Genomic DNA, 24,707 nt, shown 5'->3' with positions numbered 1-24,707 from the left:
ACGTCGTGGGAAGTGGCCGGCCGTTGGACAACTGCGCCGGTTGGGGGCGTGGCCCATCCCTGCCGCTGCGGGTATTACCTCCCGGCAAAGCCGGCGCCGGCTCAGATGGAGAGGAGGAGGCGAAGGGCGAAGATGTTTGGTGGGAGCGCCGCCTTTGCGCACTGGCCACGTGAGGAACCGGGGATCCCGCTTCCCATCTGACAGCGGACCCCACCCCGCATTCCCCCAGATTTCTCACCCAATGCCCCCCACCCTGTCCTTAATTTTGTGATTTCCCTGGAAGGTTGCTCCCCAACACCACCCTTGGCTTTTCTGCAGTCCTCCATCCCGGCTCCCATTACTGGTGCAGAAGTCCTGCTCCTTTCTCTCCATCCATCACCATAGTCTCTTTTAACCCCCACCCCCCAAAAAAGAGCCCCCTGTGCAGCAGGATCCTCCCCAGAGACTGGATCCCAAATAGCCTGGGAACCGTTGGCCACCGATCAGCTGCTTTGAAAATAACATTTCCCCCTGCTAGCCTCGCCAAACCCAAATTATGCCCCTATTTGGACCCCTTTCAAATTAGCACCTCTCAAACCAGTACCTGTTTCCTCCAGCCCTTAATTCCCCAGTTCCTTGAATATCCTTTTCCCCCCACCTGGCCCCCAACCTGGAAAAAAGGAAAGTCTAAAATCGCCAGTCACCCCACTGCCTCCCACCCCTTCTGAACCCTTAGCGCCTGAAAGTTTCTGGGACCTTTTAGATTGCCTGTTTCCTCCTTTCTCAAAGCTGACCCTTCCATAAATGTATCTACTCCATCCTTCACAGCATCTGTTTCCCTCCATTTCTCATCTGCTAATGCCAGCACTAGTGCTGTTTTGGCCTTCTGGAGACCTATAACCAAGGTCCAGTTTTTTTGGGGGGGGGGTATATCCCCCTAATCCATCCAGGTCCCTTGTCCCCCTCTCCCCAACTCCTTATAACACCTGGTCTTCTTCCATAGAAAACCCACACCGCCTGCTTTCTCCTCACCCACCCCAACCCTATTTCTTTCTCCCTTGGCTCCCCAACAATGGACTTCCTCCTTAGTGGGGTGGCAGCCTGTGGGGCTTGCCTGTTTACCAACCCGCTGGAGGTGGTGAAGACCCGCATGCAGCTGCAAGGAGAGCTCCGGGCTCCAGGGACCTACACCCGCCATTACCGCAACGTCTTCCACGCCTTCTACACCATTGGACGGGTGGACGGCCTGTCAGCTCTCCAGCGGGGTCTCTCGCCCGCCTTGTTTTACCAGTTTGGCTTTAACGGACTCCGCTTGGGCCTCTACGGGATCGCCGACACGGCGGGCTACATTCACGCCTCTGACGGGAGCATCAGCCTGCTGCGCACCACCGTGGCTGGGGCATTGTCCGGGGTGGTCAGTGCCACCGTGAGCAGCCCCATCTATATGGTGGGTCACAAAGCGTGGGGAATCAGTACAGGGATGCATGGGGAGGGGTTGCAAGCCGTTGGGTAGGTGGGTGCAGGAGCCTAGGAAGGAGGGCGGGGGGTGGTTCACCCCAGATACCATCATGGAGGGGGGTGACAAATTATCAAAGAACAATTACTGCCCTACTAGGGAGGTTCATAAAAAAACTTTTTATGAAAATGCCTGCTCCAAAGGTCTTATCTTACTACACTAGGGATTATATAGCTATATATGAAATTTCATGCTTATCAGTTAATATCTTGACCCTCCTCCACAAAACAGCTGTTTATTTGGCCGTTTTCCTATGTCGTGAAGGCTGAAATTTCAGTTCAGTGGAGCAGGGTCAAGATATATACATAATGTCTGTACTGCATTGTTTACTGTGACAGCACCTGCACTTTGGAACTCCCTGCCTATTGCAACAAAGCATGTGCCTTTGCTAGACTCTTTTCGGGCACTTTGCTAAAAGCATTCTTCTTTAGGTAAGCATTCCTAAATGCTTAGGAAGTTGAAGTAATTTTAATCTTAATATTTTAGCTTTTGTATGTTTTAAAGTAGGATTGTTAATTTTTCTTGATTTTACTGCTGTGGTGGTTTTTTTGTTTTTGTTTTGATAAACCACTTTGCAGGTTATTAAAAATAAATAAATAAACAATAAATATAAATAAAATAACACAAGCCAAAACACAATCCATCCTGTAAATTTAAGTATTGTCCACAGTCGCCTACTTGTTATCAGAGGCCCAGAATCCACATTCCTTTGTAAGAAAATATAAAATAATGTAAAACCATTTTTGCAGGCAAAAAAATAAAATCATTGTGGGGGGAGGGTGACAAGAAATTTTCTGTGCTGGGTACCACCAGACCTTCCTACGCCTCTGGGTGGGTGGAATTCCGTCGTCCCAATTCCGGAATTCTGCAATCTTGAGTGGCAAGAAAGTCAGGTTTGTGTGCTTTGTAGAACTGGGTGGTGCATGAAACTTTGCATGTGTCTGTCCTGATGTGCAATGGGGACTGGTAGGGTGCAAGGCAGGGAGACCAGTAGTAGGTTCATCACCACAACCAATGGCAAGCAGAGCCCACTGATTCTAGTTTTCTCCCCATCTGCCCTTTGCTGAGTCCCACAAAAGCAACACTGAGACTCAGGAGGAAGCCTTGGGCTGGTTGAAAGGAATAATAGGCCAGTGGGGCTGGTGGCACAGTGCCCAATTTGCTCGAATGGACCAGCAGCCTCTGTTACTGGTATCGCATGTGTGTGTGTGTGTCACTGAGTTCCAACTTGAAGTTCTTCTGTGGTTTTCTGTCAATGCAATCATTCATAGGAAAGGTCCCAGTTTCCCTTCAAGACGTACGTCTTGATTTGTCTCACTGGTCTTAAGGCCAGTTTAAGTTCATTGACAGTCTTGTCAAAAATGACTTTCCAATTACTCCCTTTTTATCCATCTGACAGCACCCACTGCTGCTAGCTGTTGGGGATTTGGCCAAGAGGGGATGTGGTGCCTAGGCTGAAAAGATCCTCCTTTAAATGCTACATTCACCACACTAGTCCTCAGCATTTAAAACACAGAGAGGGACAGACACACACAGCTGTTGTTTTTCTCTCATTTACAACCAACTGGGTCTTAAAGTCCCTGAGATCAAAACACTGTCATTATCTGTCACACAGTGTCAGATGTTGACTTTCTGGACATCTTGTCATTGTGGTCCATCTATTCCTGCATCCTCCTCCCTGCCAACACTGGCCAATAGCAAGATGCTACAGGACAGCGTTTGTGTAAGTGTTAAGTAATGCACTCTGTTTTCCTGTACTTGGAAATTTTGGACGGCCTTGAATGTAGGCGTTTGAATGCCCTGGTTCACGGAACAAAGTTCCACCTGAGAAACACTTCTCTGCCCCGGAACGGAAGTGTCGTTTCTGGTTTTTGAAGATGGCATTTCTCTGTAGGGAGGCATATCCTCATTTTTATAAATAGGCCCCTTATGATGTGATGAGATGTTTCCTCCATTTCCACTGCAGGTGAAGACCCACATCCAGGCTCAGTCCGCTGCTGAGATCGCTGTAGGGCACCAATACCAGCACCAGGTATGTGGGGCTCGCTCAGTTTTTTACATTGTCCAGAGTCAAACTGTTGGTCCATCTAGCTGAGCTTTGTCTACACTGGCTTGCAGTGGTTTTCCTGGACTGAACATGGAACCTTCTGCATGCAGAGCTCTGCTCCTGAGCTAAGGCCCTTCCTTAAGAGCATTGATGATAGTTTTCAGGGACCTAGCCCGGCATGCTGGCCCTTTAAGAACTCCCAGCTTGCTTGTACCAAGGGGACAGTATCTCCCATGAAAAGATTTCATTACCCTGGCAACCCTCAGGGTTGCCCAGCATCCAGGCCTCCCCGTGGGGGTCACTACCAGGAACAGCCAGCAACACTGTTGATGAAGTGTACTCAGTGGCCACAGAGGATGGCTGGGTTCCAGAGAGACAAGGTGATGTTCTCTTTTCACATTCACATACTTCAGGTAATCATGTGGAAATGACTAGGGGACCTGCAGCCCTCTGTATTTTGCTGGACTCCCAGCTCCCATAGTTCTTGGCCATTTGCTCTATGGACATGGGCTGACGGGGGTTGGTGCCCAAAAATGTGAAAGGCCACAGGTTGCCCGCCTGTGTCTTGTTCTCAGCGGGCTGCCCCCAATGGCAAACATGTGTATTGCAGGATGGGGTTGTGTTACACCAGAGCAGGCCTCCTCAAACTCGGCCCTCCATATGTTTTTGGCCTACAGCTCCCATGATCCCTAGCTAGCAGGACCAGTGGTCAGGGATGATGGGAATTGTATTCCAAAAACAGCTGGAGACCCTTGGAGCCTTGGCTTAGACATTCCGTAGTTGAGTGTTTAATGCAGGGTTTTCCAAACTTGGGTCTCCAGCTGTTTTTGGAATACAATTCCCATCATCCCTGACCACTGGTCCTGCTAGCTAGGGATCATGGGAGCTGTAGGCCAAAAACATCTGGAGGGCCGAGTTTGAGGGGACTGTGTGTCTGCCATACATTTAAGGGACATTTCAAGGACATGATTTCTCCTGAGAAGTGTCGTTTACCCCCATAGAACTACAATTCCTAGCACCCTTAAACTACAGTTCCCATGATTTTTTGGGGGGGAAGTCATGTGCTTTAAATGGATGGTGTTCCTTCAGCCTTAAAAGTGTAACAGAATAAGTCTCTGCATTCCCATGCTGGGAATGTCTTGGCCAGTGGTGGGAGCTTCTGGGCCTCCAGATGTTAGACTGCAGTTCCCATCTTCCTTAACCATTGGCCATATTGGCTGGGGCTGATGGGAGTTGGAGTCCAACAGTACGAGACCTTGTATTGCAAATCATTAAACCGGGTGCCCAATTAATTGCAGCTCCCGTCGCAATATATCACAATATCTTCAACTGATTCCCCAGGGCGTCTGCTTGGCCACTGTAAGAACAGGATGTTGGCCTGATGTTGGCTCTTTATACGATCTAACTGGCTGCATGTTTCAGTCCTAACTGACCAATGACGTTTCAGGGGGACATGTGGTTCTCGTTTTCTCTCTCTTCCCATGCTCAGGGGATGCTCCATGCTCTGGCCATGATCCACAAAGAGCACGGCGTGCTGGGACTGTGGCGCGGCTCCCTCTCAGCTGCACCTCGTGTCATGGTTGGCTCTTCTACACAACTTGCTACCTTTTCTTCTTCCAAAGAATTCTTTAGCCAACTTGAGGTAAAGAGGGTGCGGAGATGCAGAGGTGACTGGGCTTTTGTGTGTTACCAGTGTGGTGAGAGCCAGTGTGGTGTAGTGGTTAAGAGCGGTAGTCACGTAATCTGGGGAACCGGGTTTGATTCCCTGCTCCTCCACATGCAGCTGCTGGGTGACCTTGGGCCAGTCACACTTCTCTGAAGTCTCTCAGCCCCACTCACCTCACAGAGTGTTTGTTGTGGGGGAGGAAGGGAAAAGGAGAATGTTAGCCGCTTTGAGACTCCTTAAAGGGAGTGAAAGGCGGGATATCAAATCCAAACTCTTCTTCTTCTTCTTACCATAGCAATTGCAACAGCATCCTGGGTTTGGATTGCAGTGGTGCTGGTGGGATTTGGGGATCCACTCTGCTCTGATGGATATAGATGCTAGTTGTTGTATAGGTGCAATATAGCAGCCCACACCTGACAAAGTTAGGTTGGTATGCATCTTTGGTTTATTTTGAACTCGCACTCCCCAAGTCAGGTGTGAAGGAACTTTGAGTGCTCCAGATGTTGCTGAACTACAACTCCCATCATCCCTGACCGTTGGCCATTTTTTCTGCTGGGGCTGATGGGAGTTCATCAACATTTGGAGGGGCAAAGGTTCCTCATAACTGCCCTAAGTAAGTCATGGTGACATAGCTCTTTCCCCTTGCACCTCTGAGCATTCAAGCCCAAATAGTGTATTTCAAAATCTATCAATACAAGTGTGTGTTTTTGTTTGTTTGGTGGTTTTGTTGTACATATGATGTCAACCTGCTAACCTTCCCCAGAGGGCTTAATTGTGTTTGCATCGCGATTTGCATTACGAGTCGGGCTTGATTTGTGCCAGGAGAGCAGGTTGCGAGTGGATTCTCTCTTGCGTTCAGGACGGCTGAGGCCAGGATTGTGTGTGTACTGCTGCTCATTTTAAAGATAATTAATACATTGGTTCAAATCTTATACCAAAAAAACCCCCTGCAAACTGAATACATAATGCAGACAAAAGAAATGTGCATTTGTGTGATTGCTTTGTGTAAATATATTTTACTTTTGCCTGTTGTGGGGAAGAAAAAAATGGCTCTGGTGCCAAGGAGCAGAGTAAGATGCTGAAACTCTTCCTCCCTCATCTACTGGAAGTTTTTTTTCCTGCTTTTGAGATGCCACCAGGTACTTTGCACTTGGTGCTCAGGTCCAAAAGGGTGTGCACGTTTCATTTCAAAATAAAAGTATGTGGTTCTCAGAATGCTCATTCTCTGCTCGGTTTAAATCCCTGAGCTTATGGGCTGCAAACCCATAAAGCATTCAGCTGATGGTTCCTGCACTATTCCTGCCTCTAGAGTTCATGACCACATTGGGCAGACCATTGGTCCTTGTAGCTCAGCACTGTCTACACCAGGGATGGGGAACCTTTTGGTCTTGGTGGGCCAGATCTTTATATCCCCCTTCCACCCATCACGTGGGCCAACTTTGACAGGTGGGTGGGACCACCCACCTACTAATAATCTGGCAGCATAGAATCATATAGAGTTGGACATGCCTCTTGGAGGGTCATTTAGTCGAATCCGCTGCAATGCAAGTATCTCAACCAAAGCATCCGTGACAGATAGCCACCTAAACTCTGCTTAAAAGATTAAAAAGGAGAGTCCACCTCCTCCCTAGGGAGACCATTCCACCATTGAACAGCTAATTGTATGATGTCAAGGTAGACCTGCCCAGAATTGGCCAACATGGTGGAGGAGATAGCGGCTAAGCAGGGCTGAACTATCTGCCCATCAGCAGATGTATGGAGAGCTCTGTATCCAGAGTACTACAGGGAGGGACCAGCTGCATGAGCATCCAATCAGCCCACATCTCTACCTGCCACACACCTGTAATCACATATAATGGCAGGTTGGCACAGTTTTGTGGAAATGGCCTGGTGGGCCACATCTGGCCTGGTTGTTGGGTTCCTCACCTCTGGTCTACACTGACTAGCAGTGGGTCACCAGAGTTTCACACAAGTGACTTTCTCAGCCCTGGCTGGAGATGCCCGGGATTGATTTTGGGACCTCCTGCTTGCCAAGAGCTCTGCCTCTGAGCTGTGGCCCTTCCACCTGCTCCTTCTTGATCACTCACCCCATATCCTTCCCATCTCCCATCCTCAGATCTTCCCTAAGGACAGTTGGCTGCTGGCATTGAGTGCTGGAATGACAAGCAGTGTCACTGTGGCTGTCGCCATGACACCCTTTGATGTGGCCAGCACCCGCCTCTACAATCAGCCTGTAGGACCCCGAGGTGAGGTAAGCATGGCTTGGGAGAAACATGGTGAGAAAGCATGAGCTATTGGTGTGTTTTAGGGGCAGGGTAGACAAGGGTGAAGATGGAGACCATGAGAAGGATGCAGGTTAAATTAGTTGCACTTATGCACCATTGAAATCAACGGGGCTTAAGTGTGTGTGTGATGAGTCACCTATCCCATTGATTTCAATGGGACCTAAGTGCAACTAACTTGGTCTGGATCCCAGCTTGCCCCCAGATCCACTGTTAACTCACCCCACTCATTCTCTGTCCATCTCAGATGTCCCAGTCGACCCCCGGAAACTGGAAGCTTTCATTAACATTTTATAATTAATAAGATTACCAATAAGATTTAAACTGGATTTCGCTGAAAACAAAAATAAGTTTGCAGGCCAATCCTATGCATGTTTATTTGGAAGTAAATCCCTCTATGGGGAAATGTGCATACAGTTACATCTTTTAGGAAGCTGACTGTATCTCGAATCAACCCACTGATGCTGTCATCGCTGATTTCCAGGGTTTTAGACTGGGGACATTCTTAGCCCCCACATGAAACCTTCAGCCTGCAAAGCAGATGTTCTACAACTGAGCTGCAACCCCTCCTAAAAAGAATTCACAGCCTATACAGGGATAAAATCCAGAGTTTTGGTGTCATTAGCATGGAGCGCTAACCAATTGAGCATTTCAAACATTCACTCATCAGAAACTCAAGTCCAACCTCTCAAAAGTAGTGTGAAAGTTCTCCCCCTCTGAATTCGTAAACCAAATCCACCTGAATTTAGATAAACAGGCTTCTGGTAATCCAGTGTCAAAACTGATTTTGTTTGAAAATCCTCCTTCTGATGTTATAAACTACCAATATTTGCCTGTTATCTATACACAATCAATTCCTTCCGTCTCCAGTACTCTCTTTTTGCCTTTAAAAACAACCCTGGTTGTTGTCTTGATCAGTTTCCTAGTGCCCACAGTTTCTTTGCAAGTGCCACTACGGTAACATCCAAACTGTACCTTTAAAGCACAAGGCTTCACCTAAAGAATCTCGGGAACTATAATTTACCCCTCGCAGAGCTACGATTCCAAGCAACTTTAACGAACAACAGTTTCCAAACTACAGTTTCCAAAATCCCTTTTGGGGGTGGGGGTGGGGGAGAAACCCAATTGATGTTTCCTGCAATTCAGCTGTAAAGATTGGGTTTCCCTGGGGGAAAGTGGGAGAACACAAGTTGAAGTCTGGATTGAGACCTCAGCAAGTTTTATGAGAAAGGGGGAAAATAAAAACACAGCTTGATTTTCTTCTCTCTCTCTGCTGCAGGGTCTGATGTACAAGGGCCTTTTTGACTGCCTCTCCAAAATCATCCGTTCGGAAGGTTTCTTTGGGATCTACAAAGGCCTAGGCGCTTCCTATTTCCGCATCGGTCCTCACACCATCCTGAGCCTCCTCTTTTGGGACCAGCTACGCCAGTCCTACAGCGGCTGGACACAGCAGAAGCGATGATGTCTGCTGCGGCGGCCTCTGCCGGCTGCCTGCTTGAACTCCCCTCGCATCTGCAAGGCCAGGGTCGTCGTCCTGCGATGTTTCTGACCTTGGCTCCGAGGCCACGGTGAGCCTTGCAACCCATCATGCGGCAGCTGAATTTGCCCGTGATTGTTCTCACCAGCTTGGACCTTTCTCTCTTTCACTGGCTGTACATTTGGGAAGATGCTTTATATACATACATATAAATATATATGTATACATATATGCCCACAAAACCCTTCCCCAAATAGTGAAGCTTGTGGCCGTAGCTTATCAACCGAGGAGACGATTGTGTGAGGCAAACGCATGTTTTAGGATTTTTGCACCCAAAGCAGCCCCCTTTCCCCAGGCCAGCCCACCAAGGTGAAGGTAGCCTTCTGTCAGTTGCTTATTATGGTCTGCTAATTCCATGGGCAACTGCCCAACAGCCCCAAGCAAGAAGCAATCAAAGAAAGATTTGTGGCTGGCAAGGCCAACCCCACGTTTTCAGACAGAGGCCTGCTGAGCCTCACAAGGTGTTTCCATAGCAACCATTGTAGTAGGTAGGCCTATTAGACCTCCAGTGTCCATGAGAATCCAGTTGCAATAGGCCAGCCCTTGGGTGGCGCTGGAGTGCAATATTTTTCCTTCCACTACTCTGTCTCAGCTAAAATTAAAATTCAGTTGCAGGGAGATGGCAATTCAGGTTACTTTTTGATTCCATCCTCTCAAATCTGCTGAGGAGGGAGCGGGGAGAGTGACGGCTGTCCAAAGATGTAGGAGATCCAGGGTTTTATCACGATTGTGACTAAACCACGTTGTATAGCAACAAAGCACACAAACGCTAAGGAAAGTGCTTTTGCCACAGGTGTGGGAAACCTCTGGCCCGCCAGATGTTGCCAAACCTCAGCTCTCATCAGCCCCAGCAAGCATGGCTAATGGCGAGGCAGGGTGTGTAAATCTAGCTCAACTCGTGCTCTAATAGCTGCAGCCCCAGGAAAAAAGAGGCGGCAAGGTCTTTATTCCAGTTATCATTGGAGTAACATTTATTTGCAATCCATACACATCATTCTTTAAAAATGGACCTATGAATTCCAGTTAGCACTGAGCAATACTGTATATATGACTGGGTTTTAAATGCAAGACTTAGAAGTATATCTTTTTATATATATTTTCAAAGGATGGTCAGTTACTGCCTTTTCCCAGCATGCCTCTGTGCAACTTGACACTCCAGCACAGGGCAATATATAACCTAAAGAAGTCTGAAAGAACCACCTTAGGTGAAATATCGACAACAACAGGGGGATGAGGATGTGTAGGAAAGAAAAATAAAAGAAACATAAACATCTGCTTTTGGTCCTCAAACCCAAGAATTTACTATGTATGACTCTAAATGCTTATACCCCATATTATAAACATTGGTTGGTCCAAATAAAAGGCATTTTGGTTTTTTTTAATTGACTCTGAATTTTGTTCTAACGGACTGATACACCAAAACACCCTTGTTGCAGGAAATTCAAAAGGCAGGTTGGAGAAGGTGGTTGATACATTGGCAAACAGGTGCAGCAACCTGGAAGGACAAGTCCAGCTCCCCTCCCTGAAGTGGGTGGGGTACATAGTTGGAGCTGAGAGGAATAGACCCCCTTCCAAAGGCAAACGGAAGAACAGCAGGCCAGTATCATCCAAAGGCAGGGGGAGACCTGAAACCACCTTCTGGGAGCGGAGGTGCCACGAAACCGCCCTCTGCCATGCAAATGTCCTTTGGGCAATCGGAGTCCATGTCCAGAGAGCCGAAGCAGCAGATGGATGATCCAGACATTTAACCAGAAGTAGCCTCTTTAAGAGTCTTCACCCAAACGATTCTGGGATTGCAGAACAGATGGTAAGCGGCTGCATCCTGGAGATGTCCTAACCAAAGATGCCGGGGTCGAGGAGCCGCACGCTGCGTACGAAGGTGTGGAAATGCTCCACTGTCCATGGAGGCTGAGAAGCTGGAACCTCTGTTCCTGGGGCTGCGCTGCTGCTTAGAGGACTGGCACCGGAGGAAAAAAGGGGAGGGGGGTGTTACTGTAGGAGTACTCCAAATTCATTCTCTCTCTCTCTCTCTCTTACACACACACACACACAGCCAGCCTCTGCCTCTTTGCCACCTCTGCAAAGTGCCTTTCTGCTGTGCCCGTGTGTTCAAGAAGCAATGCAGAATTCCTCCATGAGGACTGGCACATTTCCTTGAAGATGTTAAAAAGCCCTGCACCAGGAGCATAGCTGTCAACTTACAGATTTGAAAATAAGGGACCAGCAGCCTTGAAAATAAGGGATCAGCAGCCAAAATAAGGGATTTTCCAAGCACAGGTATGTTCAGCTTCTAAGCCCCTCTGAGCCAAAGGCAGAGAGCCCAGCCAGCAGCCAAACGAAGCCTCAAGCGGTGGTTCCCACAGCACAGCAACCCGGCAAAGGGGATGCAGCAAGGGAAACCACCGTCACCTCTCCGCTGGGAAGCGCTGAGCAAAGGTGAGTCCCCAGGCAACGTGGCCGATTTGATCGGCACAAGGCATGCAAGCTCCACCCCCCCAGTCGTTCTTAGACTCCTTATTGGGTGAGCAACGCAGCCAAGCAACACAGTTGGAGCCTCCCTCCTCCCTGGCCGGCAGGGAGGGAGGGAGGGAAAGGAGCTGCTTCCTTTGAAACCCGGGAAATTTAAGGGACAGCATCAATAAGGGACAGCAGCGGGACACGGTGCTGGGATAAGGGGCTTTCCCGCCAAATAAGGGACAGTTGACAGCTATGACCAGGAGCCTGCCTAGCAGAGCTTTTACTGTATCTGTTTTACAGCAAGGGTGGGGAACTTCAGCCCTCCTTGGGGCCAAATGTTGCCCTCCCAGCTTCTCTTTCTGGCTCTTGAGACTCTTCCCCAGTCACACCCTCCTCTAGTATTTCTGCCCGGCTGGTCAATGCGTCCTTGCTTGCCTGGATGAAGAAGAGAGAGAAGCAAATTTGGTCCTCAGTCTGCAAATACTCACTGGATAAAGGTGGGGTTGTTGAAGGTGAGAAGCAGGTCTGTCCCGTACTGGGGCAAGCGCAGCAAGACCAAATGTAGCGTCACCTCGTTCTTGGCCTGTAAACGAAAAGGGAGTCATCAAAGCCCTTGGGAACGGCCTTCTGTTTTCTGATCACCTAGCACCCTCCCCCCACCTCCAAATGCAAAGACACTACTCAAGAAAATGAGAGTGTAAAAAAAAAAACCCACCATGAGAAACGTAGTTTACCCATCGCAAAGCTACAATTCCCCACACCCGTAACAAACTGCAGGTGGAATTGGCAGAGGAACGTTGAAAACAGAAGGCACTCTCTCCCAGCTTTTAAAAACTGGCCCTTCCAAATCCTAGCCTTATCCGGCAGTGCTGGGGATTGAACTCAGCCACAAAAATGGTTAACGCCCAAGCAGGGACTTGAACCCTGGACCCTCAGATTAAAAGTCTGATGCTCTACCAACTGAGCTACCTAGGCTCTGGCTGAGGGGCAGGGAACCTGTGGCCTTCCAGCTGCTGTTTGGACTCCCATCAGCCACAGCCAGTGTGGCAAGTGATCAGGGATGGAAGTCTTGCAGTGTCTGGAAGGCCACAAGTTCCCTATCCCACCTCTAGAGAGAAACAAAGAGAAAGGGGAAAGAGGATGAAACAAAATTTGGAGTCCCTCTTCCAAAAAGAGTTCTAAGCAGACATCTTCTGTTTTAGCCATTGAATGTCTGCTGGAATTTTTTCTATGCCATCAAATTTACGTAGGCAATTTAAAAACATAGTTCATCAACTATGTTTTTTGATTGCCTACATAAGTTGGATGGCATAGGAAAAAAATTCAGGAGGCATTTAATTTTAACTTGTTACGTGCTTTTTATTTATTATATATAAATACTCTTGCTGTAAGGCACTTTGGTTCCCACCCCCTAATGATGAAGCAGGATATATTTTTATAAATAAATAAGCAACCCCTCTGCCCCCCTGAGCAGACCTTGGAGAAAACTTGAGCAATCCTTGAGAGAAAAATTCCCAACTGATAACCAGGCAACACTGCTAGGGTAATTTATACCTGAATTGGGGTGGGAAACCTCTGTCTCCATTTAAGCCTATACTGATAGAATCAAAGTTCCTGATAAGTTCTATTCAGGCAGCCCTGATACCCACCTCCTCATCAAACTTGGCCACCAGCTGGCGGGCGGTGAGGCCCCAGGCGCTGCTGCAGCCTTCCAGAGCTAGGAGATGGGGAGCAAACGTTTCCTGGCTCAAAATCTCAGTGCTGGCAGAAGCACCAGCTATGTCCTCAAAGTGATATCTGGTTGGAAAAGGGGAGAGAGGGGAAAGGTGTGAACACCAGTCTCAGTCATGGAAAGATACCAACAGGTGACCTCCAGTATCTTATAGGTAAGCAGAGATCAAGCCTCACACTCCATCCAGCATTTCCCAGGCAGATTCAGCAAAACTGGAGATGCTGGGGATCGAACCCAGGGCCTCATACATGCAAAGCATGCGCTCTCCCACTGAGCTACATCCCCACTTCCTGTTCTTACAGGCTGGAAGCGCTGTCATGGTTTGTTCCATTTGTTCCTCACCTTACACAAGAGAGTCAAGGTGAAATGAAAAATTGCACAGAAACAAACTAAATCATAAAGTCTTTCATAATATGGCAACAGTGTGTTATTGTCCTAATGGGTATAGAGGGAAGGGTTCTGATCAGCGGCGATCAAAGGGCGATAAAATGCAGAAAGAACAATCCGATTAAAGATAAAACGTTCGCAAAGTACCACCCACAACAGCAGCCATTTTGGTAATAACATAGTCATCCTAAGATGGTTAATACTTATAGCGAGACCATTGTCTCAATTTATGCCCATATTATGAAAATCAAACTTCCTGTTACGTTCTAGTTCAGCTGTTTCGCAGTGGAGTCTCCCTTTAAAGGTCCTTCACTGAAGAACAGCAATTGAAAACTGGAAGCCTGAAAAATTCTTCCACTGGTCCCTGGATGTTAAATGTCCACACATTGAAAACCGGTGTTTGCTCTTCTTCATTCTGTCTCTTTAGATGTTATCTAGAACAGGAGTGGGGAGCAGGGTGGCTTGCCACACATCAGCAAGGATGCATGACTCCCAATTGTTTTAAAAGGGCAGGAACAAATGGCAGTGCCCAATCCCACCCAAATTTTTTCAGATTAGGTTGCTCTTGAAAAGAAGAAACACTAACCAGGAATGGGGTTATTCAGTGAAGGGACTGTGAGCTCAGCTCAGTTCTAGTACTCAAAACAAATCCTGGTGTGTGTGTGTGTGTGTGTGTGTGTGTGTGTGTGTGTGTGTGTTATTAAGGCTACGTCTTATCCACCCAGTTGATGGATCTTGGGGTTTTTGTAAAACAGTAGAACCTACAAGCTTGAAGGCATAAAATCATAGAACTGTGGAGCTGAAAGGGGTCATCTAGTCCAACCCCCTACCTTGACCTTGAGCATAGGCTCAGTTTAAAAATAACCACCATCCTCTTTGCACCCCATGTTAAGAACTCTGTGCAAACCCCCAAATCGTAGGCGGAAAGCCCCTAAAACTAAAGTTGTACTTTTCTATGCCTGTGAGACAAAGACTGCCCACAAACCTGGGACTTTGTCATTGCTAACTGGTTCATTTGTACGCTGCCAACCATTTTGTGTTTTTTTCATGCTGCAATCTGGATAATTGGGGTATACTGGATAATTGGGTTACTGGGGGGGCGTGTCTGGAGAAGACCATGCTTATAGTTTTCTGTATTTGTAATTGTGTTTTTTTTGGGGGGGCACAGTTTTTTAAAAGGAAAGAAGAACATGGAGATGCTGGGGATTGAACCCAGGACCTCATACATGCGAAGCATGCGCTCTACCACTGAGCTACATCCCCTTCCTGATTCTATGAGGCCTCCACTAAAGCATCTATTGTTCAAGGAACTAAATGTGTCTCTGAGAACCCATTGTTGCCAGCTGGGTGAGGAAGGGATCATTAAGCCTCAGGTTACATTAAAACAGGAAGCTAGAAATTAGCATCTGTCTCTTATCAAAAAAGAAGGAGCATATTTATTTATTTATCTATCTGCCTGCCTGTCTGCCTGCCTATCTACCTAGGCAGTGGGACACACCCAGCTACAAACAGATCCAGAAACTCATTTGTGCTTGACATTCACTTACCCTCTTAGGTTTCAACAAATTTGGATTCCACCAACAGAATGCAGTGTTCGAAACTCCCATTGTTCTAGGCGCGTTTTACGACAAGGAATCTCATTAGTGCAAGCAGTTTCTGAGCTCTGGGTGCAGTACTGCACCTAAGATTTCAGATTAAAACTGCAGAGTGGACGGAAAGGAGGAGCTTTTTCCTGCCTCCCCACTTCCAGCTACTCTCTGAAGACTGGAGAAGAGACCCTTTTAAGAATATCAGGAGGGGTGGGCAGGGGAAGGACTAGAGACCATGGGTAGGCAAACTAAGGCCTGGGGGCCGGATCTGGCCCAATCGCCTTCTAAATCCGGCCCACGGACAGTCTGGGAATCAGCATGTTTTTATATGAGTAGAATGTGTGCTTTTATTTAAAACGCATCTCTGGGTTATTTGTGGGGCATAGGAATTCGTTCATTATTATATTTTCAAAATATAATCCGGCCCCCCACAAGGTTTGAGAGACAGTGGACTGGCCCCCTGCTGAAAAAGTTTGCTGACCCCTGAACTAGACCATGTGAAAAATGAACATAATAATTCAGATGCAGTTGGTTCATTTTCAGGTTTGTATTCTTGTTACATAAAAAAGCATGCCTAGACATTCCATTGTTGTGCCTATAACCTAGGTTTAAGGTGCCATTTAGCTCCTAGCCTTCATATTGCAGTTTCTAACACTGACTGAATGGTTCACATGAAGGGTCTTGTGAACTTCCTTACGTTTCTCATTTGCCTGCAAAGCAAGGAGTAAAAAGTGGAGATGGAACCCAGAACCGTATACATGCACAGCATGCGTTTTCCCACTGAGCCACATCTCCTGGCTCCACAGCTGCTGAGTACTCTCCGGTTATTATTATTATTATAAATTAGTAGATTTATATATTGCCCTTCATCAGAGGATCTAGGGTGGTTCACAGAGACAAAACCACAAATAGTTAAAACAAAAACAACTGAACTGTAACCCCCACCCACCCACAAACACATTTAAAAGGCATTTAAAAGCATTACTGCCTCTGAGCGTGGAGACAGAATGTAGCCTCCAGGATCTACGGAAGCAGAGAAAGAGCCTCCATCCTGGCTGTGTTCAATTCTAGCATTAAGGACCTCTAGGGCAGTTCTAAGGATCACATCTCCTTCCATGTGTTTTAGGCTTTTCTCCCTGCCTAAACACATTTAAGGCTGGAGTCCTGCATAGGGACACTTCCCCTGGGGAAAAGCACCCCTGATCGCACCCCAGAAAACCTGCCAAGGACCGCACTGTAAATCCTTTCTTAACTCTGCAGCACATATTTGCTAGAAGCAGTTAAAAATCGGATCGCTTTCTGTTCTGTCTTTAATGGCCACCACTCCAGGGGTGCAGAAAAATACTGTGTATGCATGGAAATAGCCAGGATTTATGTTTGGGGGGGGGGCGGGACAGCAGGGACTAAACACTCACCTGTCATCATCCTCTGCCTCGCTCTGTCTAGCAGATTCAGAATGAAATGTCTCAGCAAAATTACCTTTTTCTGGACCCCAAGTGCTCAGAAAAATCTGTCAAAACCTTTCTGCAATTTCTACTTTTAGTTAAGTATTTTATTTATTTACTTGATCTTTGCTACACCCATGTGTGTATGTGCTAAAGCATTTATTTTTTAAAAAAATACAGTGGTACCTCGGGTTAAGAACTTAATTCGTTCCAGAGGTCCGTTCTTAACCTGAAACTGTTCTTAACCTGAAGCAACACTTTAGCTACTGGGGCCTCCTGCTGCCGCCGCACGATTTCTGTTCTCACCCTGAAGCAAAGTTCTTAACCCGAGGTACTATTTCTGGGTTAGCGGAGTCTGTAATCCGAGGTACCACTGTAGTGTGTAAGAGTGTCTTCTTAAAAAAATAAATAGAAGAAGATTCCTGCATTACAGTCGCACTGGATGCACACAAAGCCACACGGCAATAGGGGAAAAAGAACCACCCTGGAGATGCTGGGGATTGAACCCAGGACCTCATACATGCGAAGCATGCGCTCTACCACTGAGCTACATCCCCTTCCTGGGTCTGCAGTGTCTCCACTAAAATATCTACCACTAAAGGAAATGAAAGAAAACCTCTGACAACATATTGCTGCCAACTAAGTGAGGAAAGGAAAGGATTTTTTTTTAAAGCTTCAGCTTGCATTAAAAAGGAAACTATAGTTTAAAACTTGTCACTTATCAAAACATACCTATTGTTGGAATCATAGAATTGTAGAATTAGAAGGGACCTCATGGGTCATCTATAGATAAACAGACAGATGGTCTGTGTGTGTGTGTGTGTGTGGCGTTAAAGGACAGGGAAGCCTCAATGATATCTGTGGGTCACTTCCAGGCCTGTGATTCTGTAGCTGGTGAGGTTTCGAATCTAGCTGCTGAACCTGTCAGACCACTTCCCTTTGTTGGGCTGATCTCCTGAACAGCCCCTCAGTCATTTCCCTTGGACTACTGCAATGCGCTCTACGTGGGGCTACCTTTGAAGGTAACCTGGAAACTACTAATTCAGAATGCGGCAGCTAGACTGGTGACTGAGAGTGCCTGCCGAGACCATATAACACTGGTCCTGAAAGACCAACATTGCCTCCCAGTATGTTTCCGGGCACAATTCGAAGTTTGGTGCTGACCTTTAAAGCCCTAAACGGCCTCAGCCCAGTATACATGAAGGAGCATCTCCACCCACATCATTCTACCCAGACACTGAGGTCCAGCTCCTAGGGCCTTCTGGTAGTTCCCTCCCTGCGAGAAGCAAAGTTACACGGAACCAGGCAGAGGGCCTTCTCAGTAGTGGCACCCACCCTGTGGAACGCCCTCCCACCAAATGTCAGAGAAATAAACAACTGACTTTTAGAAGACATCTGAAGTTTTTAATGTTTAATCTTTTACTGTGTTTTTAATATCCTGTTGGAAGCCGCCCAGAGTGGCTGGGGAAACCCAGCCAGATGGGCGGGGTATAAATAATAAATTCCCTGCACAGCAAGAAGTAACAAAAAGTGGAGATGCTGGGGATCGAACCCAGGACCTCATACATGCAAAGCATGCGCTCTACCACTGAGCTACATCCCCTGGCTCACCACCTGCTGACCATTCTCAGGTTGGTTGATTTGTGCCACCACATGGTCACTCTTCTCATTATTGGTCTGTTGGGGCGCTAAGGTGTCATTAGGATACTCTTTGCAGAGCTACAATTCCCAGAACCCTCAACAAACCAGCGGCCCCAGGATTCCTTGGGAGGAAGCCACAACAATTAAAGCGGCATTAGAGTGCTTTAAATCTATGGTGTGGATGTCACCTATACTTCCCTGCTGGTGAGATGTTTTCACAATCATTCTCTTCTCTCCCCCAGAGCATAAGATGCCATGGACAACCCCCATTTTTGTCCTGCCTTAATAACCATCCAAAGGTGCAGAGAAAAAGGAAGGGAAATGTTTTAGCATTTCCAAAACAGCACGTTAAGAGCAGGGATGGGAAGATCGGTCTATTTCGGATCTTTCCGTTTCTCATTTTCCCAATCTGTTTTTCGTATGCAGTTCTTACTAATGGAAACCTTTTTTGAGAGCAACTTTCCCTAACGGAATGCATTTCTGTACATAATTCTCTCTAATGCATGGCTCTGTATGCACACACTTTCCCCATATTTATTCATTTTCCATAAACAACGGTTGGTTAGAGAACTGCATTGCAAAGTCCAGAAAAAATGGCTGTGTTCCGTTCTCAAATTGTTTCAGATTTGATAAGATTCAGCTGTAAACGAAAAAGCACAGCCCTAGTAAAGTCTTAAAAAGGGATTTAAAAAAAGAAAAAGCAGCACATTTCAGGAAAGCTGTGCTGAAGAACAGATGTTTCTTCCCTCCTCAAAAAATCTGGAGATGCTGGGGGTTGAACCCAGGACTTCGTACATGCGAAGCACGCGCTCTCCCACTGAGCTACATCCCCTTCTCCTGTCTTTGCTCTGTTACTGCAGGCTAAGAGTGGCCTTGCATGGTGATCTGCCCGACATATTACTGCATTTATTATTGCAAAATTGCTTCGAGACAGTTCCTGGGAAGCAATTCCTGCGTGGAATGAAATAAATAGGCTTCCCTGCTTGCTTTTTGTTTGTTTTTTAAACCTCATGCAGAACTACATCAGATAAATGCCCAAAGGGAGAAAACGTTTTATGAAGGTCTGGAGGAAGATATACAAGTACAAAACTCATGATTTTCCCCCACACCAGTGTTGGGAATCAGCCCTCTCTACGCGTGATAAGAGAGATTTCTCTGAGCAGGTGAAGTGTGTACAGTGGTACCTCGGGTTAAGGACTTAATTCGTTCCGGAGGTCCGCTCTTAACCTGAAACTGTTCTTAACCTGAAGCACCACTTTAGCTAATGGGGCCTCCTGCTGCCGCCGGAGCACAATTTCTGTTCTCATCCTGAAGCAAAGTTCTTAACCTGAAGCACTATTTCTGGGTTAGCGGAGTATGTAACCTGAAGCGTATGTAACCTGAGGTACCACTGTATTTTAATCTCAGTTAGTCAGTTTAGGATTAGGGTTCTTCCTGCAAAACTTTACTCCGTTTCGCAACAAAAGGACTGCAATTCCCATCACAAACCTGGCAGCATTTTCATCGGGGACATCTGCCTGGTACTCCAGAAGTTCTACGATGAAGCTCTGATCCGTGCTGGGGTGAACAAAGACTTCCTGGTTATCAGGGACCTGGCGCATCTCACTGGAAGGGGAAAAGTTGGGTCAGGTGGGAAAATCAAGTAAGACTGGCCTGACTTTGCTAAGGTTGGGCAGGTGGGCTAAAGGTATCAGCACCCTTTATGAGGCTTCCCCATCGCGCAGCCTGGACACTGAGGTCCTCCTCCGAAGGTCTTCTGCTGGTTCCCTCACTGCGAGAAGAAAAGTTACTGGGAACAAGGTAGAAGGCCTTCTCGGTAGTGGCACCCTCCCTGTGGATGTCAAGAAGATAAAGAACTGCTCCAACAGAGCCTAATCAGATGGCCCCAAGCAGACCCCAATGATAACAGCCACACTTTGCCACTTCCTCCCAGCACCTGGTAATCTGAGGTATACTGCGCCTGCTCATGGATGCTCCATTTATCATAATCATGGCTGATAGCCATTGATAAGCCCATCAAGGCAGAGGACCTTCTCAGTTGTGGAACACCTTCCCTTCAAATGTGAGGGAGATAAAGGACTACACAACATTCAGAAGACATCTGAAAGGCAGCAATGTATTGGGAAGCTTTTTTAATACTTGATGTTTTACTATGTTTTATATATGCTGTAAGCTTCCCAGAGTGGCTGGGGAAACCCAGCCAGGTGGGCGGGGTATAAGTAAAACCCTCCTCCTTGTAATCGTCCATGATTGCGTCCAATCCGTTTTTTTAATTAAAAAGATGGCAAGGGGAGGGGGAGACATATAAGCTATAAGTTCGCACAAGCTCTTAGGCCAAATAAATCCACAAGCTAATTGTGTATTGTATTTCTTTTAATGGAAGCGAATGCAGGAAAGACTTTACTTCCCTCTATCACCCTCTCTTGATGGCAGAAAGTGAGGAGGAATTAAAGAACCTTTTATTGAGCGTGAAAGAGGAGAGTGCAAAATATGGTCTGAAGCTCAACATCAAAAAAACGAAGATCATGGCCACTGGTCCCATCACCTCCTGGCAAATAGAAGGGGAAGAAATGGAGGCAGTGAGAGATTTTACTTTCTTGGGCTCCATGATCACTGCAGATGGTGACAGCAGCCACAAAACACCTGCTTCTTGGGAGAAAAGCAATGACAAACCTAGACAGCATCTTAAAAAGTAGAGACATCACCTTGCCAACAAAGGTCTATATAGTAAAAGCTATGGTTTTCCCAGTAGCGATGTATGGAAGTGAAAGCTGGACCATAAAGAAGGCTGATCGCCGAAGAATTGATGCTTTTGAATTATGGTGCTGGAGGAGACTCTTGAGAGTCCCATGGACTGCAAGAAGATCAAACCTCTCCATTCTTAAGGAAATCAGCCCTGAGTGTTCACTGGAAGGACAGATCGTGAAGCTGAGGCTCCAATACTTTGGCCACCTCATGAGAAGAGAAGACTCCCTGGAAAAGACCCTGATGTTGTGGGAAAGATCACACAAGGAGAAGGGAACGACAGGGGATGAGATGGTTGGACAGTGTTCTCGAAGCTGCCAGCATGAGTTTGACCAAACTGTGGGAGGCAGTGGAAGACAGAAGTGCCTGGCATGCTCTGGTTCATGGGGTCACAAAGAGTCGGACACGACTAAATGACTAAACAACAACAACATCACCCTCTTTTCTTAGGTTAGGGACAAAGAAAAGGGGAACTCCCTGCTGGAAGATCTTAGGTGTGAGGATCCCCTCAATCAAACTGCTGCCCCCAGGGTCTGACGTACCTGACATCCAGGCTTCCAGGAGGGAGGAAAGCAGAAAAGGCTCCTCCAAAGAGCGGGTGGCCTTGCGGCTGTGGACCCACCTCATTGTCCATGGCCTTCTGCCTGCAAGAAAAGCGGGGGGGGGGGAGAGATTCATTTGAGTGCACTGATTTTTTGGAAAGAATTTGAAGCTGAACATTACAGGTATTGCTTAATTTCTTCAGAGAATATTTAATTATTTGATTTCTTACCTGCCCTTTGCCACAAGATCCCAGGGTGCAGTACAACAATATTAAAAACAGTTTAAAACAAATCACCGTCACAGGAAGAGGCGAGTCCTAATATATAACTCAGGCATCCAAGGTCAGGATATAGAGAGGTGCCTCTTCGGCATACGAAGGACAAAAGCTGTACGATGATGCGACACACAAGGAAAAGGGGAAAGGGAGGGAAGAGGAAGAAAAATCAAACTCAGACACCAGTTCTTAAACATTGTATATGCCAACAGCCACGGATTCACTTCTTACATATTCTCGCTCTTTTACACACACAATCTACGGCAGATGCCTACAAAAATGTACACAGGGAAGGGCCATAGTTTGGGGAATGTCTGTGGCTCAGGGGCTGAGCATCTGCTTTGAACGCAGAAGGTCACGGGTTCAATCCCTGGCATTTCCAGGTCAAACCCTGGAGAACTATTGCCAGGCAATGTAAACAGCTCTGAGCTAAGTGATGGGACTTGGTAAAGAACACAAGGATGTTCCTAAGACCATGAGGATGGCATCAAGATAAACATGGGTGTGGCCCTTGACTCTGACAGCTTGAAAAGAGGGTTAGACAAATCCATCGTGGACGGGGTTTTTTAAATCACTTCTTCAACCTTGTGTACCCAGATGTTGCTGAACTACAACTCCAATCACCACCAATTAGCCACTGGCTAAGCAAACATCTGGAGATCCAAGGTTGAAGAGTCACCCTTGGGACGCGGGTGGCACTGTGGTCTAAACCACAGAGCCTAGGGCCTGCCGATCAGAAGATTGGTGGTTCGAATCCCCGCGACGGGGTGAGCTCCCCTTGCTCAGTCCCTGCTCCTGAATCTGGAGGGTCTACAGTATTAACTAGTAGCTTATTGATCCTCCAAAACAGGGATGGCCAATGTGGTGCCCTCCCAGAGCTTGTGAGACTACAACTCCCATCATCCCTGACTTTTGGCCACGCTGGCTGGGGCTAGCGGAGCTGGAACTGAACAATGTGGCGGGCACCACTCTAGCTACCCCTGAAAGGCAGTGGGAGGGCTGTTGCTTTTAATCATGTCCAGCGTCATCTGGAGACTGGGGCTAGATGGCCTTTTGGCCTGATCTAGAAGGGCAGTGCTTATATCAAACGAGAGAAGAGATGAGGACAAACGACGAAGAGTCCAGTGGCACCTGGAAGAGTGATTTTAATAGGGCGCAAGCTTCCGTGGACCATAGGTCGCTTCGTAGCTACGTCACGGAAAAGGGGGAATTCCTGGAAATCTGCACGGGGGGTGGGAAATAAATAATTCCTTTTATTATTTTTAAGGCTCCCTGCTCGATTATTGGGATGGCCCACTCTCCCTGGGCCAGGCTCACCTTTGAGTCACGTTCGTTTCTAGGGCTCCGGCGGCTGCTTCCCCTTTAAATCGTACCCCGCGAATGAATTGCCCGCCCAAAGGCGGAAGGTTTCGCATGCAAACCAACCAATCAGAAACTACGGGTTGGACTCTGCCGCGCCTTCGCTCCGTGCATTCGATTGTGACGTCCGCAGAAGATGGTGTGACTGACATGCGCCTCGTCCAATCGCATAGGTCGATGTAGCCGACTGGTTTCGAGCAATCTAAGCCCCCGCCTAACTCCAGTGACGCTCTGAAAGGCGGTGAATGATACGCGTAGCAGCGAATGAATGAGCTTCCCCTTGTGCCTGTTTGAGAAGCGCTCTGTGTGACTCAGAAGCTGACACATTTCCTGCCCAATCCTATCTCTTACGATACTTTCCCCTTTTTTACTATTTCATTTAAAAATCATTAACTTTGATAAAACTGGCTGCAATGCTCTACCCTTTTACCTGGGTCAATGGGACTAACTTCTGAGTAGCCACATAGAGGATTGCTCTGCGTAACGGGGAAGCGATTACTTTGATGTATTAAACATAATTCTATATCGGAGAATCATATCCATGATTATAAATCTAGGAATAATTTCATTTCCATATCATTCCCCACCCCCACTCCAGTAGCTGCGCACAATGTGGCTTCTTTGGTTTAACTTTAACTGAATGGTTTTGGGGTGATTTTTTTTAATAAAAAAAATGCCAGGGCTACTGCACCTTTAAAAGTCATGCAGAAGCTGGAATTAGTAAATGTAGCATGTCACCTGTTGAAATTTCTTCTTCTGGACAACTATTAAAGAAGCAGGTTCCCTGCCCTTATTTCTTTTCCACCTGGCCACTGTAATTTTTTTTGTGATGGGTCATTTAATTTTTAAATTGTTGCTGTTTTAAAGACGCTGTGTGTTGTTGCAATTTTTACCCACTGGTTTTATATTATAAACCAGGTTGCAATTATAAGCTGAAGCACAGTTGAAAAGCACCATACATAAATTAATTAATATTTATTGCATGCGATATATAGAAGTGCCAAGCCGGAGCTGCTTTTTTGCCACCACAGAGATAACAAAACTGCACCTGTTGGATGTCTGCCTGTCTTGCCACTATTCAAGGCACAGAGCTGCTGCCTGCTAATACCACCCTAATATTTTTAAGCATCTTACTGATTTATTGTAGCAATTTATATGCTGCTCAACACCATAGTCAGTACAGGAAAGTTTAAAAGCCACAATAAAGAAAAAATCAGTTAGAAGTAGCTGTAAACTGTTTTTGATGTTACTGTTTTATCTTCTGTAAGCCAACTTCTTTTCCTCATAAGCGCTCCCATGCATTTAATAGACAGAAATTCAGCAGCAGAAGCTTTGCCTGGAGCTGCATCTCAATGCAGGGCGAAAGCTTTACCTGCTGAATTCCTGTCTGTGAAAGGCACAGGGCAGGAGGTGCCTGGGGAGAGGAAAAAGAAAAGGTCACAAGCCTACAAGCAGAAGTTTTGTAAATTCCTGAAGAATAAAAGAAGTAGAGAATGTGGGAACAGGAG

General features: G+C 46.9%; 2 protein-coding genes across 4 annotated transcripts; one reads left to right on the top strand and one right to left on the bottom strand.

Moving 5' to 3' along the window:
• Positions 1-10,407, top strand: SLC25A35 (solute carrier family 25 member 35). 2 transcript variants are annotated; one of them, XM_081885271.1, is made up of 5 exons: positions 1-1,426; positions 3,462-3,527; positions 5,032-5,184; positions 7,325-7,459; positions 8,770-10,407. In XM_081885271.1, exons 1-5 carry the CDS (start codon positions 1,052-1,054, stop codon positions 8,950-8,952), a joined length of 912 nt encoding a protein of 303 aa, XP_081741397.1. In that variant the 5' UTR covers positions 1-1,051; the 3' UTR covers positions 8,953-10,407. The 2 variants fall into 2 exon arrangements, with proteins under 2 accessions (XP_081741397.1, XP_081741398.1); XM_081885272.1 differs by having other exon boundaries at positions 7,325-7,454; positions 8,770-8,931.
• Positions 10,304-23,270, bottom strand: RANGRF (RAN guanine nucleotide release factor). Of its 2 annotated transcripts, XM_081885279.1 has the most exons (7): positions 23,158-23,264; positions 21,796-21,952; positions 21,566-21,667; positions 19,767-19,883; positions 13,134-13,281; positions 11,973-12,067; positions 10,304-10,984 (listed from the first exon to the last, which is right to left on the bottom strand). In XM_081885279.1, exons 3-7 carry the CDS (start codon positions 21,655-21,657, stop codon positions 10,861-10,863), a joined length of 576 nt encoding a protein of 191 aa, XP_081741405.1. In that variant the 5' UTR covers positions 21,658-21,667; positions 21,796-21,952; positions 23,158-23,264; the 3' UTR covers positions 10,304-10,860. The 2 variants fall into 2 exon arrangements, with proteins under 2 accessions (XP_081741405.1, XP_081741404.1); XM_081885278.1 differs by lacking the exon at positions 21,796-21,952 and having other exon boundaries at positions 23,158-23,270.
• Between the last annotated feature and the right edge of the window lie 1,437 nt (positions 23,271-24,707).

This window comes from Podarcis melisellensis (assembly GCF_964234715.1).
Source record: "Podarcis melisellensis genome assembly, chromosome: 13".
NCBI lineage: Eukaryota > Metazoa > Chordata > Lepidosauria > Squamata > Lacertidae > Podarcis > Podarcis melisellensis.
The sequence above is the reverse complement of the archived record's forward strand: the minus strand, read 5'-3'. Positions and strand labels throughout refer to the sequence as shown.